Source organism: Mastomys coucha, unplaced genomic scaffold, assembly GCF_008632895.1.
Source record: "Mastomys coucha isolate ucsf_1 unplaced genomic scaffold, UCSF_Mcou_1 pScaffold16, whole genome shotgun sequence".
Classification (NCBI taxonomy): domain Eukaryota; kingdom Metazoa; phylum Chordata; class Mammalia; order Rodentia; family Muridae; genus Mastomys; species Mastomys coucha.
In genome coordinates, this window is record NW_022196898.1 from 40,806,867 (window position 1) to 40,822,217 (window position 15,351).

The following is a 15,351-nucleotide window of genomic DNA, read 5'->3' on the forward strand; positions in this document are numbered from 1 at the left end:
TCTGTCAATCTTTTCTGTATTTATCATCTTTGAACACTCTCATGTAATGTCTTTCAGATCCTGAGACTTCAGCACTATGTCTTACCAACAACAGCAGTGCAAGCAGCCTTGCCAGCCTCCTCCTGTGTGCCCACCCCAGAAGTGCCCTGAGCCTTGTCCTCCTCCAAAGTGCCCTGAGCCTTGTCCTCCCCCAAAGTGCCCTGAGCCTTGTCCTCCCCCAAAGTGCCCCCAGCCATGTCCCTCTCCCTCATACCAGCAGAAATGCCCTCCTGTGCAACCTCCTTCACCATGCCAGCAGAAGTGCACACCCAAGAGCAAGTGAGGGCTTTAGCAGTCATCAGGACAAGGGGAAGTGAAGAGGATCCATCTCATGTACTTTTAAAGCAACACCTTCATCTTCCATCCAAAGCCTGGCACAGATGTAGAAGAATTTTCTCTATCCTTCGTCTACCTCCACATCTCAGTGATGATCTATGATAAGTAACGAATTTGCCTGAGACTATAATCCTGCTGCTTAAACGGGGCTGTGGATAAAGGTTCTTGCTCCATTGTTCAGTATGACATCTTTCAAATCACTCTTATCACTTGAGCAGGCTAGTTGTCACTGTTGTTTTACTTCCCCAATAAAGTAATATGCTTTGATGGTATTCCTGTTTCCTTTCTTCAAAAGTCATTGTATTATTGCTATGTTAGAGTCATGTTCCTTTGTTTCTAACTCTTGTTCTGTTGCTTGTCCATTGGATCATATCAAAGAATAACTAGTTTCCTAGTTAGGGTTACTTTGCTATAATAAAACACCATTCCCAAAATGTAGTTGGGTGAGAAAGTTTCTATTTGGTTTACATGCCTACACCCATAATCTGACAAAGAAGGAAGTCAGGAAAGAACTCAAACATGGAAAAAAAACCCCTGAGACAAGAACTGGTCCAGACTATGGAGTAAGGCTGCTAACTAGCTTGCTCAACCTGCTTTCTTAGACAACCCAGGACTACCAGCCAACATGTCATGCCACCCACAGCAGAACATGCTCTTTTTCCTCAGTTACTAATTAAGAAAATCTTCTAAAGACTTGTCTGAAGCCCAGTATTATGGAGGCATTTTCTCAGTGGAGGCTCTTTCCTCTCTCATGACCTTACCATAGTCAAGTTGACATCAAACTAGAGAGCCCACAAGAGTTTGATTGCTGTAGTAACACATCATTTCATTATTCAAAAATACAATCTTTCCTTCAGTACATGCTAGTTTAAGAAGACTATGTGACATTCAGGCATTCACATGACACTTAGTTTACATTTTCTATCCACACCTCCACCCAATTTTCTCTCACTTGCCTTTTCTTCTCCCCTAGTAGTTAGTTACACATCTATATTAATCTATCTTTGTTATATTCACCTGTTTCTATAGTTGAGATATCTATGCCAACCTTGTCTTTTAAAAGGTCCTTTTTTGTTACTGAATATTTCTCCAGTACTGGAAAGAGCCACGCTTCCTTATTCTATTCATCCAATGGTGAGCAACTAGGCTGATTATTTAGCTTGCATATTAGAAGTTGTTCTGAAATACAGATGGATATATAGCATCATTTTTGTATGTTCTATTTGACTTCTTTTTATATAAACCCAAGCAAGGCTACTGAATCATATATAGTTCTGCTTTTAGTGCTATTTTTTGCAGGAAACCTACAGTGACATGTATAATTGATGGATTAATCTACTTTTTCAAAATCAGCAAGGTAGAGTTCTTATTTTTTCACTCCTCTGCCAGGACTGTTTGTAATTATGCCAATGGTACTCATTCTTTCATGTGTGTAATGATCTTTTGGTCCAGGTTTTATTTTCATTTCTTTAACTGCTAAACATATCCAACATTATCTTTTGATGTGAAATTATGCTGAAAGGCTATCTTTTGAAGTAATTGAATTAATACATGCCATTTGATTTGCATAAATCCAGGACACTTAATTCGTACTGAATACACGATAGTCATAGAAGCAGCTACTCTACAGTTTCTACTACATTCACTGATATTCCCATTCCATCAGCAACATTATCACCATTATTATCATCATTATCATCATCACTAATAATGCCATCATTATCACAAACACTGCAAGTCATCACACTATCCACCCCTGCCTATCTCCGATATCACTGCTACCCTCACTCCTTTAACCCCAGTGAGAGCCATCATAACCATATTCATGATCAACAATTCCCAGCCCAGCACAATCAGCACCAACAACATCATCATAAACCCAAATATATTTATCAATGTAGGAGAAAGTGATTCCAGTCAAGTAATGTGAACCCTATATAGAACCACTTGTTTTTTGTTTATTCATTGCATATGTTAGTATAGAGTTTTGACTATGTTCAGGGACTTTTTCTTAGTGGGCATTCACTATATCCTAGTAAAATCTAAAATTAAATGAAGAGATAGAAAAATATTAAAACTTCATATTCATGTCTATCATTTGATTCATATAAAGACTTAGAAAATAAGGATAAACAAGATTCTGGTTAAACTCAGCACCATTTAATCTACACAATCACAAAATTAATACTTAGCACAATGATAGATGACAGCTAGAAAGACCTGTGTATATGTATTTACTTCTGTGTACACATGTATTCCATGTCTTATATCTTGAAGGTTCATACATGTAAAAAGTATACTGTGTATCCTTATTCGTTTGTGGAAACTATTCATGGAGTTTATATGGAAGGAATTCATCTTTAGTTCCTCAGATTGAAAAGACATTCAGATTCTATGACTTGGTGCCAGTACTGTGAGAATTAGCATATATCATTGTAAAAAGTGAAGAGTTTTATTATGGTATTTCAATATATTCATGTAGATTGTACTCACTCTCATCCACTGAATCCGACATACAAGAGCAAAGAAATGAAACTTTTTGGAGACATGATGCCTTCTTTAAAATGACATCTTTATTAATTCTTTGAGAATTTTTATTTATTTATTTATTTATTTATTTATTTATTTATTTACTTTATATCCCTTCACTCCTCTCCTTCCAGTACGACACTCTTCCCTCCCTCCCCAAATCTTCCACTTCCATTCTCCTCAGAGAAGGGGAGAACTCCTATGTTTACCAGCCTAGCTTGTCATATCATGTTGAAGTAGGACTTGGCTGATCATCTCCTACTGAGGCTAGACAAGGCAATCAAGTAAGGGAAAATAATCTAGTCAGGGAACAGAGTCAGAGGCAGTCCCCTATCTGGTTGTTATGGGTTCCACATGAAGACCAAGCTATACATCTCTTAATTATGTAGAGGGCTTAGGTGCATCCTATGCAGACTCTTCGGTTAATGGTTCAGTCTCTGTGAGCCCCTATCAGTCCATGCTAGTTAATTCTGTAGGTTTCTTGGTGGTGTCCTTAACATTTCTAGCTCATTCCTTTCTTCTTTCCTCTCTTTCTCAAGATTCCCTGAGTGTTGCCTAATGTTTGCCTGTGGGTCTCTGCATCTGTTTCTATCAGCTGCTAATGAAGCCTTCAGAGGAAAGTTATCCTAGGCACCTGTCTGCAGAATACCATTATTAATGTCAAATATAGAGAATCTCAAGGTGAGCTAGTCATTGGTTGTATAATTTCTGCTGCATCTCTACTCCTGTGTGCATCTTAGAATCAGAATAAATTTTGGGTCAGAGATTTTGTGCGTACTTTGGTGTCCCCATCCCTGCATTGGAGTCTTGCCTGGTTATAGCGGGTGGCTATTTCATGTTGCATATCCCCTGTTGCTAAGAGTCTTAGGTAGGATTATCCTCAAAGATTCCTGGGAGTTGCCCTTGTCCTAGGTTTCTAGCTCTTCTCAGAGATGCTTCCCCTCTAATTTCATTTCTCTCTCCCTTTGTCCTCTCCCCATTTCTTACATTCTCACCCTAAACCTTCCACCACCCTATACCTCCTTCTATTTACCCCCATGTGTCCTTCTTGATGAGATTCAAGCATCTACCCTTGAGGCTTACTTCTTACTTAGCTTCATTTTTTCCCATACATTTTGATAGTATTCATTCAGGTGCTTACCAAAATAGGTCCTTCTTCATCAACTGTGTCTTTTCCTCTCTTCCCCACTCCAAGTTTGGGTTGTTTTTTTATTTGCCTCTCCCTGATCCCATAGATTGCAGTTTTTGTAGTCTAAATACTCTAGACATTGGAGTGTATACAGGTGTGTGATAAACATACCAAGTATCACATTATGGAAGAAAACTAACACATTTTCTCCCAGAAGCTATCAACTGTTAACAGTTCCTCAGCTGGTGGTAGAATTTCATACTTCCTTTCTCTTCCATGCTGAGTTTTTGTCTGACTTGAACTTTTACATGACTTATGCACACCATCTCAACAGTTGTGATTTCAACTGTTTATTGTTCTGGTTGAATGAAGAAAACAGTTTCTACCTCTGGCTCACACAATCTTTCTTCCAGGTCTTCTATGAAGGTAATATTAAGCAATACAAGTCTTTTATCCTCTATACCATGTATCACTAAAGGGCCACTGTGCTAATACTCTACTGCAAGTAGTAGCTTCTCTAATGAGGAATAAGAGATGTATTGATATGACTTAACAATGTCACTAGGGATTTTTGTGTTCATTTGTCCATTATGAGAATAATGGTGTTGGTTGTATTATCCCCAAAGGTCTATATCCTATCTAGTTACTGATTCTCCTTTACCTGTGCCAGATATGCACTTTAATTCACAAGGAAGAACCTTAAATCCAAATAAAAACTCAGTGGTTCCTCCCCTGGCATTTGTGCTACATTCACAGCAGTGGGCAGATCTTGTCAAGCTAGTCATTGTTGTACCCTCAGTGTTCAGATCTAGGTAATTATTTTGGTGATTACTTTGGTAATTATTTCTCTTTCAGCAGTGTACATAATACCTTTCAGTATCATTAATGCTAGCCAGAAGGGATGAATGTCTTGATGAGCATCTCCTAGGTCTCTCCATGCTTTATGTATTAAGCTTGTGATTTCTATGGCAATAATGTCTTACCATGGATTTCTAGAAGGCAGATAAGATTAAAACCATTAGTCTGAAAGGTATTAGAATCAATATATGGGACCCTACTGACTAAATAAATACTAGTAAACTATTATTGTTACTGAGGATTGTATTTCCTTGTATATGGTTGTCTCCTTGTAGTAGTCTGCCCACTGACCACCACTCCAGTTGTAAGATAGTTTCATTTAAACATTTTATATATGTATAGATTTTCATAAATGTTTAGAGTAGTAGATTTCTATATAGTTTAAAGAAACTTTAATGTTAATCATCCCTATCCATATGCCCTGATGTATCCTGCTTTCTCATTTCCTACTACAATATAATTCTTCCTTTCTATTATTCTCTTTTAATGCTTTATACCCTTTTGATCAGTCTCTATTAGTAAGAATAAAAAGAACCTTGGGTGTAACTGACTCTGTCTTATACTGGCCTTGAAAGTGATTAGCCAGTTTTGTAATGTAGCATGACAGACATTTGCCTATGATGATCCTTGATGTGTTTAGGTAAATATGGAGAGTTCTAAGTCTCCTACTGACCTGGATGTGAAGCATCTGTACTAGCTTTTCTGGACCTTCTACTGGTGATACAGTATTATTGGTTATTCTCTTGCCTCCAGTTCTGAACTATGATGACTGCTTCCCTTTAGGGAAATGGACAGTGACATTCTCAGCTGAACCCTTCCTTACTGTCAAAGGCATTCACAGTCATAGGAAGCTGACATGATTCACTGATGTTGATTCAGTGCTCATGTGCTTCTCAGAACAATGCTGTTAGTAGAACAAAAGCTTGTTTCATATTCCTCATCCTATTCTTTCTCCTCCAGATATAAAGCAAGTTTCTAGGACCAAATAGAACATTTTTTCTTTTTTTTCAGAACTCTTTTGTTGTCCCACTGAGCATGTTCTAGATCCTCAAATTATGCCATTTTGTTTAATACCTAGTCAGCATCCTGGGATATCCCAAGTGGCAATAATGGCAGTAGTTACTCTCGTCACTGAGATAATTTTATTTTTTTTAGAATTTAAACTTCAGAAGGGTTATCTTAAAGATTTTATTTTCCCACAGTGCCACCATCCTTTTGAATAAAGTCATTTCTCATTGAAAATGTGAAGAAAAAGGAAGATTTCCTAGGTTAATGAGTCAAAGTGGTGACATGGAAGGGAAAGTCAGGAAGTTCTGAGGAAGAATTTGGATTGATGAATAGTTCTCATATTCCATAAACATGAGATTCATTCTCTGTGGGGATAACTTATGGGAGAACTGTCGCATCATTTCTTTTGGATCCTGATACTTCAGCACAATGCAATACCAACAGCACCAATGGAAGCAGCCCTGCCAGCCTCCCGCTATATGTGCCCCTTAAGTGCCCAGAAGCACTGTCCTCCCCCAAAGGGTTTGAAACAGTCAAGAATTATAAAAACTCCAAGTTTAAAATAGTTTTGTTAGTTTTTATAAGCAACGATTTAATAACAAGCCTTAGAAAACCAGGAAGTGATATATTTATACATGGCAGATTACGATGAAAGATTCTCTCTCTCTTTTGTCTCTCTTTCATGTTTGTGTCTGTGTCTGTGTCTGTGTGTGATTGTGTTTCTGTGTGTTGTATTTAAAGAATTCAGTGTACTGTTTCCTTTGGAAGTTCTCAGAGAAACTTTAATGGCTGTGTACTATATTTGGTCTCAACAATCTTTTACATAAGTGAGTTGTGAGTTATTGCGCATCTTCATGCTAGACACCTAAGTATAACATACTTAAGACAGGTGTGATTTTAGTTCCTCTCCTGTCATAATAAGCAGTCTTGTGGTCATCTTCAGAGGTGAGTCCAAGTATATATACCCCAAATATATCATTTGACATGGCAGTCCTGTAAAGGGTCATAATAATGCCCAAGATCATCAGCCTTTACTCTGAAAGGTATATACTATTTTCTATTGTTCAGAGAAAAGCATGTAGCCTAGGCAGGAGACACAAACTGTCTCTTGGAACAGAGTTATCAAAGATGATGCTGAAATTATACTAAAGTCCTCTTTATTCCCTTCATTTAGGAAAAGTTAGTCTAAAAAATAGACATGTAAATGGGCTTATATACCACATAATACCAATTAGGTGAAGTAGAAGAATCAGGACAGTTGCTCAGCGGAAAAAAAATGTCTTGAATCGAGAAATAGAATTTAGATAACCAGATTGAAAACCACTCAATTTTTGCATCTATCAAAACTTACTGAAACTGAAGTCAAGAGAGCCCTCTGAATCACAACACTGAACTAGCAATGATGTCAAGGAACAGAACATGTCTTACTGTGTAGAGTTCTGGTCAAGCCAGTCACGCATGCATTTGCATTTTTGTTGAGAAATTCTTGGGAGTGCCCACTCTCAGTTCTTTATCCACTGGGCTGAGAAGCCAGTCCTATAAAGAGATCCTTGGCTGATTGACTCTAGAATCCTGGTACTCAAGTCCTACACTATTTTGGAGAAGCTGGTGAGTGCCATTTCTTGAATTTTTCTGTCTCCCTAGTCTTCATATGTGATGTAGTCAATTTTGAGAGAATAAGTGTAGTGAGTCCAGTTTTAATCATGGCATGAATGTTACCTACCTAGCAGTCAGAAACATGTCAATGAATACCACAGACCATTGTGACAAGTGGCTTTCCTTTTTATTTGGTAGGTGCTTGAATAGAGTATATTCCTTTTTGATGTTCATACTTTGTTCTTTGAAAGGCCATGTACTTTAGCAGGTAATGAGAGCCCAAGACTTTTCTAAGCCTCCCTTTACTGTCCAACTGCAGATGATACAGGTGTGATACAGGTGTGATACAGGTGTGATGATACAGGTAATGAAGGGTGCAGCAATTGTTTGAGATTTCTGAGGATGCCAGAACCTGAGATTGCTATTTTTGAAGGTGTTGCTATGTGGAATAGCCTTATTTCTTGTATTGAAACAAAATACTTCCACCAGGAAAAGAGCATTAAACAAGGAAGGATTTCCCAAGACTGTTGCAACAGAGTGCTGCAAGGAAAAGGAAAACCCAGAAAGTCCTAAAACAGGAGTTGGGAATAATGTTCATCCCGGGAGGGAGAAAAGGATCTGATGTTCATGTGTCCATCTGTCATCTCTGTTCTGGATCACCCCTGAGCACTCTCATGTATGCCTTTCAGATCCCGAGACTTCAGCACAATGTCTTACCAAGAGCAGCAGTGCAAGCAGCCCTGCCAACCTCCTCCAGTGTGTCCACCACCAAAGTGCCCTGAGCCTTGTCCTCCACCCAAGTGCCCTGAGCCTTGTCCTCCTCCAAAGTGTCCAGAACCTTCTCCTGAGCCATGTCTTCCTTCTCCATGCCAGCAGAAATGCCCTTCTGTGCAAACTCCTCCACCATGCCAGCAGAAGTGCCCACCCAAGAGCAAGTGAGCACATCAGCAGTCTTCAGTACAAGGGGAAGAAAGGAGAATCCATCTATTTTCTTACCATACCAATACTTCCATCTTCTATTCAAAGTACATCTTGGATGCAAAAGAATCTCCTCCACCATTCACCCTCCTTATGCCTGTTATGTCTCATAATAGGGAAGGCATTTCCCTGAGAATGTAATCCTCCTTTTTCCAATGGAATGCTGAGAATGGTCGTCCTTTATCGATTCATATACCAGATGTTCTGAGGAAAGACTAATAGATATCCCCTAAGTGCCCTGACAGTATGGTTCCCAAATATGTGTGTCACTGTTGTTCCATTTGCTGAATAAAGTATAATCTATTGATGGTATTCATGTATTCTTTTCTTTTAAAACTCACTTTCTTATCTTTGTGATATGCTCATTTTCCTTTATTTTTATCCTTTAATCCACATGTCAATTTGTAGCTTGTACATTTTGACTGAATTTTGAGTCATGGCAAAGATTACTTAGTATTTGATTGCTTGAAGGATATATTACTTCATTTCACAAAACTATAATTTCTCTTTTTAGGATATGCTAACTTAAGAAGGTGTAATTTTCACTCATGTATATACAACTTGGATTGTATTTGCATCAAACCTCACATATTTTGTTCTCACTTGTCTCCAAATATTTACACATGTCCATTAATGCATCCTTGGTAATTTATTTTTATATATAAAACAAACACTTACCATGTTTTGTAGAATATCCTTGTTCTTTTCCCTTTTAATTTATTTATTCACATTATAACCAGACTGTAGTCCTCTTCCTCCTCTCTTTTCACTCCCACCCTTATATAGTCCTCCTCCCCTTGTTCCCTCCCCTTCTCTTCAGAGAATATTCTTATTGTTCTTAACAAGATGATATTCAGCTATAACAATTATCATGAATGCAACATGATACCATTGTTCTTTATGACTGAATATTACTCTGTTACATATATACATTTTACTTTCTTAATAAAGTCATCCATTGATCAGCACCAGTCCTGATTATTTAACTTGCATTTTATGAGTTGTGATATAATAAAGGTGGAAATACAGATATCTCTTGAACATGCTCTATTGGACCCCTTTGTATGCATATATAAATATTGCCTATCAATCTTATGTTGGTATAGCTTTTCTTTTTGTTTATTAGGAGAAAACTCCATATTGATTTTCACTCTGGACCAATTAATCTCCTGTCTGTTTGGTAGTGTGTTTGGGTTTTCTTTATTTATATTCTGGATAGGACTTGTTATCATTTTGAGAGCATTCATTTGTACCTTGGAGCAATGGGATCCAACAATGTTTATTTGCATTTTCCTGAAATTTCAGGATCCAGGCTCTGTTTTATTTTTACTATTAGTCGTTGGAATTATTAAACAGATCAATGAATTGTCTTTGCCAAACTAGAACAAATGAGAGTCATTTTTTGGAACAATTGCTGACAACAATTAAAAATTAGATATGTTAGGGACTGGCAGTTTCTAATCATCTTTACCTATGATCATTAACACCACCAGCAGCACATTTATTACCACCTACCACTCTCGTTGTCTATACTATAGCACTCAACTTCACTTATACCATCATACACATGTCCATCATCTTCACCAAAGTAACCACAGGTTCATCACTACTACTTCTGCCTATAACACCATTAGGACCATAATCACCACAATTATATTATTACAGTGTAGAGTGGATTAGATATAGCCAACTTGTACAGGAAATATAATTCTAAAAGATCTTATTCTTTATATTTTTACTTTATTTTTATATTGTGTATGTTTTGTGTAATATGGACCATAAAGAAAAAAATTCAGAAGATCATCATATTTAAATGTTTGGCAATGCTTAAAACACACAGAAGAAGAATGAAGATGGATTTCAAATATTTGCCTCCTTTCTACCTTTGCCACTGGCTTCCCTTAACTGTCTATAAAATTTACGTAAATTCTCCTCAAGCCTCATTGCTAAAATTATTTTGTGAGTTAATCTCATTCTATGTGAGTTTGAATTGGTGTATCTCATACTTGTTTAGTACTATTAATAATGTAGATATATACCATTTCTTTATAAATATTGAGCCCTCCAGTCAATTAAGGTCCTGATAAATGACAACTAAGTCCTGTCTTAGGGACTGAGATATGCAAAATCAGAGTGTTAGTGGAGTGAAGAGATGTACTCTTCTAATTAATGGAGTTGGAAACATATTTGCCTCTAAGTATCGAAGGCACTCTGTTAAATTCCAAGTCCCTGAGGACAGATGGGGGGCTCTGTGGCTTTTGGAGTTTTCTTGGTTATTTCTTCTGAAGCCAAGTCATGTCTTTGGTGGAAATTTCAAGTACATAATATTGAAAAAAATGTCTCTTAATGGATCTACCAGATTTATAAAGTTAACTCTGCGTTTCTAATATCACCTTTTACAACCCTCCAACATATATCCTTGTGGAAAGAAATAGCATTTTCTGTGAAATACATCAAGACAAAGAAAAGTCTTTTCAACCTAGAAAATAGAATTTCATTCATAATAAAGACAGGAGGAGAACTGACCCAGTGCCCCACAGACCATGCTTGAGATTTAAAAATAAAATTGGGGGGGGGATTGAAGAAATGCATGCTTATCCTTTAGAAAGGATTTAGTTTACACAATGTTCAAGGTCTTCTCCTCTGAATGTTGTGCATGGAAGTTCTTGCTCAGTATTCTGAGTCATGTGCTGGATTATTCTGCAGTGTTACCAGCAGTAGAAGCAACCCTACCTGGTTCATATGTGTGCTTACTCAAGTGTCTTCTTTCCATTCTACAACCAATTTGTTTGGACTCAGGTATATCTTGGGAGTGCTTTACTCAATGAAATATGCCTTCTTCAGTTCCAAGGGCCACCTCTGCAGTATATTCACCTGTGCCAACTGGATTAAAACCCTCATTTTCCCTATAAATTTGGAGTTAGGGTTCTGGTGTTTCAGGACCAGGAAATAACACCAACATAACTTCTGGAGATCAGTGTGACTTTTAAGCCAAAATTTCTAAGGAAGTGCCATTAGTGTGTCATCAGTTATTTAGTACTTAGATAACTATTTTCAGGACTAGGGCAATTTATATTACACTTCTTCCCTAGATGAAGTTCATGTTTCCTGGTGGGGCCTCTGTTTTTAATAGTGTTCATGTTGTATCATTAATTGCTCTCTCAAATAGTTTTTCTCCAGATTTGAGCTCCCTGAAACAAAGTCTTTTTGCATTAGCTCAAACTCCTATCTGGCTTTCAATTCTCAAATTGAATACCTAGAATAAGACCTTTAACTCCTATATGTCAACTTCATTTTCTTCCTAGGATGAATACAACAATAGTTATTCTAGATATTTAATGGCTTACCATAATGGCTGACATATGATTAAATTCAAGGCAATATGATTGTGTCACTACCCTACCTAGGGCCATCATCACCAACAGTCCACTTGTCCTGGAAGGAAGCTAAACTCCAGCTAGGCTATAAATTTGTGAAATTTGACAACTTGTAATGTTGTAGTAGCTTCTTTCTCCTTTTAAACAATGGGATTGCTGAGAAATTTCTACTTCTGGCAAGATGGAGCTCAAACTATTACTTATTAATACTGTTAAGCACCATACAAACAACAGGATTTTATATATTAAAAATGTGAAAATGCTGGAAGACCCAGTTAAAAGAAGGCCTAGGTGAGGAATTTGATATCTGAAGGCCTCAGTGCAGATTGTTTGCTTTTTATTTTGAGATAGGATCTCCTGTAATTTCTTATCTTCCTGACTTCACATCTCAAGTGCTGAATTGCAGGCTTACTTCACTTTGTATTTTTTATGCAGTGCTGGGTATAAATCTCATGTTTTATATATTCTCTGCAACAACTATAGAGACTCATCCCAAGTGCCTAGGTTTCCTTCTCAGTATGGATATCCAAAATTGAGAAACTACTAACATAAATATCGATGGATACATACATATCCCCCAAATCTAAACATAGTGTTTTTCCTTCTTGCCATGGGACAAATGAATATTTTAACAAGATGGAAATTTTACAGACAACAATTGTCCTACTCCATTGAAACATCGCAGAAAAAAATGTGGCCTCCAACTCTACTCTTTCAACTCCCCTACACCCACATCTACTCTTCCATTGTAAACAAATCAGTGTGGAGAACCTGGCATCCTTCCACCTGTCAGGTTCCAAATAGTTTGGTGAAGAATTGCATGAGCAGTTCAAAGATAAAATAATACAAGTCCTGTATGGTATTCTATAGACAACAGATGCTTGTGCTTTACAATTAATTTTACAAGATAACACCATTTTGATATCAGTGTTAAACAACAGTCGTACTGATTTTCTGAATGAATCCTGAGATGAAAATATTGGGAAAACAAGATGTAATGTGGGTGCTTCAAAGGGCTATACATTTCAAATAACTTCTTAGGTGTGGGATTTTGTGATTGCTCACCCTTCAAGTTTAGAGGTTCTTGTCTGGTTTTTAACATATATAGGTCTTCATCATGTCATAGTTTCTGAATTCGTGTGTGTATCAGTCTGTAAGTATAAGAAGCTCTTTCGTTGGAGTTATCCCTCACTTCTGAGTCTTACAATCTTTTAACCTATTCCCTAAAGTTGAAGAAATCCATTTAATAAAACTTCCCATTAAGATCAAATCCTCCAAAATCCTTGAACGGCTACATGATGTACAAGGTGGGTTTCAATGTTCATTCATCTATTCTTAGAAGGAGTTTCCCTGACAAGAGTTTAGTGATGCACTTATTTATGGGTATAGCAATGTTATTAGGGGTAATTTTATTGTTATGATCATATAGCAAAATAACTGTGGTAACATTTCTCTTAGAGCCTGTGAACTATCTAGTCTTAGGTTCTTGTTTTCATTAAATGTTGGATATGGGTTTCATATTAGGGTATGGGCCTGAAATCCAATCAAAATGTGATTCTTTACTCCCTTAAAATTTGTGCCAGTAGTGCACCAGAGGGTATATATTGCATAAAAGTCTCTATTATAGATCTCAGGGATGTATATTGGTGAGACTGAATACTACTTTTCAGGTAAAGTAGTATGTATAGTAATTTCCAACAGTATGGAAAGTGCTGAGCCCGCACTTGATTTCTCCTTGTTGAATGACATAAATATGCAGTGTCTTCAGCTACCAGACCTGTTGGAAGGTATCCAGTAGCATTAACAATAGCCTTTGATATTTGGAAACAAAGTTTCTGGGATACACTTTGATCAAGAAATCAAAAGGATGTGACTTATTCTAGGCAATAGAAGTTTTATTTGATAGCATAAGTGATATATTTGGGACATTGTTTCCCCATTATATGGAATTGTTGTTTAATTCCATTTATATCTTATATATTTTAGAATACTTTTATAGTAGTGAGTTTTTACATGGCTTTTTATTATTAATTAATTATTTTATTTATTTGTATCCCAAATTTTACCTCCCCTCCTCCTCTCCCCTCAGAGTTCTTCCCTTCATCAGGCCTCCTCTTCACATCTGAGACAGTGATCCTCTGGTGTCCCCCCTCCATGGGGCATCAAGTCTCTGTAGGTTTAGATGCATCCTTTCTCACTGAGACCAGACAAGTCAGTCTTCTGCTACATATTTGCCAGGGGCCCCAAACCAGTACATGTATATTCTTTTGTTGGTGGTTTAGTCTCTGGGATTTCCCAGAGTTCATGGTTAATTGACACTGTTGGTCTTCCTGTAGGGCTGCCATCCACTCCAGCTCCTTTAGTTCCACCATAGGGGTTCCCAACTTTCATCCAATGCTTGGCTGTAGTATCTGAATCTGTTTCAGTCTGCTACTGGGTAAAACCCCTCAGAAATCAGTCATGTTAAGCACTTCTCATACATGTCCTTTTGGGTTTAGGTTACTTCACTCAGATGATATTCTCAAGTTCTATCCATTTCCCTGCAAAATTCATGATATCCTTGCTTTTAATAGCTGAAAAGTATTCCATTGTGTAAATAAACTACATTTTCTGTATCCACTCCTCAGCTGAGGGACATCTGGATTACTTATAATTTCTGGCTATTATGAATAATTTTGCTATGAACATAGTGGAGCATGTGTGTTTCTAATATTGTGGAGAATGTCCAGTGTTGTTGTCCAAGCTTATATTCTCACCAGCAGTAGTTGAGTGTTCCCCTTGATGTACATTCACCAGCATGTGCTGTCTTTTGATTTTTTTTAAATTTTAGCCATTCTGGTGAGTGTAAGATGGAATCTCAGAATTGTTTTGATTTGCATTTCCTTGATGACTAAAGATGTTGAACATTTCTTTAGGTGCTTCTTGCCACTTGAGATTTCTTTGTTGATAACTCTCTGTTTAGCTCTGTACACCCATCTTTCTAAATTGCATAATTTGGATTGTTGGTGTCTAACTTTTTGACTCCTTTATATATTTTGGATATTAGCCCTCTGTCAGATGTATATGGATAGTGAAGATATTTTCCTGTATCAGTATGCTGTCTTTTTGTTCTAATCTTTGTGTCCTTTGACTTACATAATCTTTTCAGTTTCATGAGGTCCCATTTATTAATTTGAGACCTTAGTCCCTGAGCATTGGTATTCTGTTCAGTAAGTTATCTTCTATACTGACAAGTTCAAGGCTATTTCTCACTTTCTATTCTGTTATATATGTTGTATCTGGTTTTATATTGAGGTATACAGAGTAATATGCAGGGAGAGCAGTGGAGAGAGAAGAGAGATGGGTGGTGTGTGTGCTTGGGGGGATCTTCAGGATGTGCCAGAGACCTGGCATAGGGAGAGGCCTCAGAGGGTCTATGGGGGCAACTCTAGCTCAGACTCCTAGCAGTGATGGATATGGACTCTGGAGTGGCCTCTTCCTGTAAGCAGGCAAGATTCCCAG

General features: G+C 37.3%; 2 protein-coding genes across 2 annotated transcripts; both read left to right on the forward strand.

Moving 5' to 3' along the window:
* Positions 1 to 76: 76 nt before the first annotated feature.
* Positions 77 to 423, forward strand: LOC116094138 (small proline-rich protein 2I-like). The gene has a single exon (XM_031376079.1). The coding sequence runs from the start codon at positions 77 to 79 to the stop codon at positions 320 to 322; it is 246 nt and encodes an 81-aa protein (XP_031231939.1). The 3' UTR covers positions 323 to 423.
* A 6,993-nt stretch (positions 424 to 7,416) lies between these two features.
* On the forward strand, positions 7,417 to 8,784 carry LOC116094140 (small proline-rich protein 2G). The gene is made up of 2 exons (XM_031376080.1): positions 7,417 to 7,507; positions 8,185 to 8,784. The coding sequence occupies exon 2, from the start codon at positions 8,204 to 8,206 to the stop codon at positions 8,432 to 8,434; it is 231 nt and encodes a 76-aa protein (XP_031231940.1). The 5' UTR covers positions 7,417 to 7,507; positions 8,185 to 8,203; the 3' UTR covers positions 8,435 to 8,784.
* The last annotated feature ends 6,567 nt before the right edge of the window (positions 8,785 to 15,351 follow it).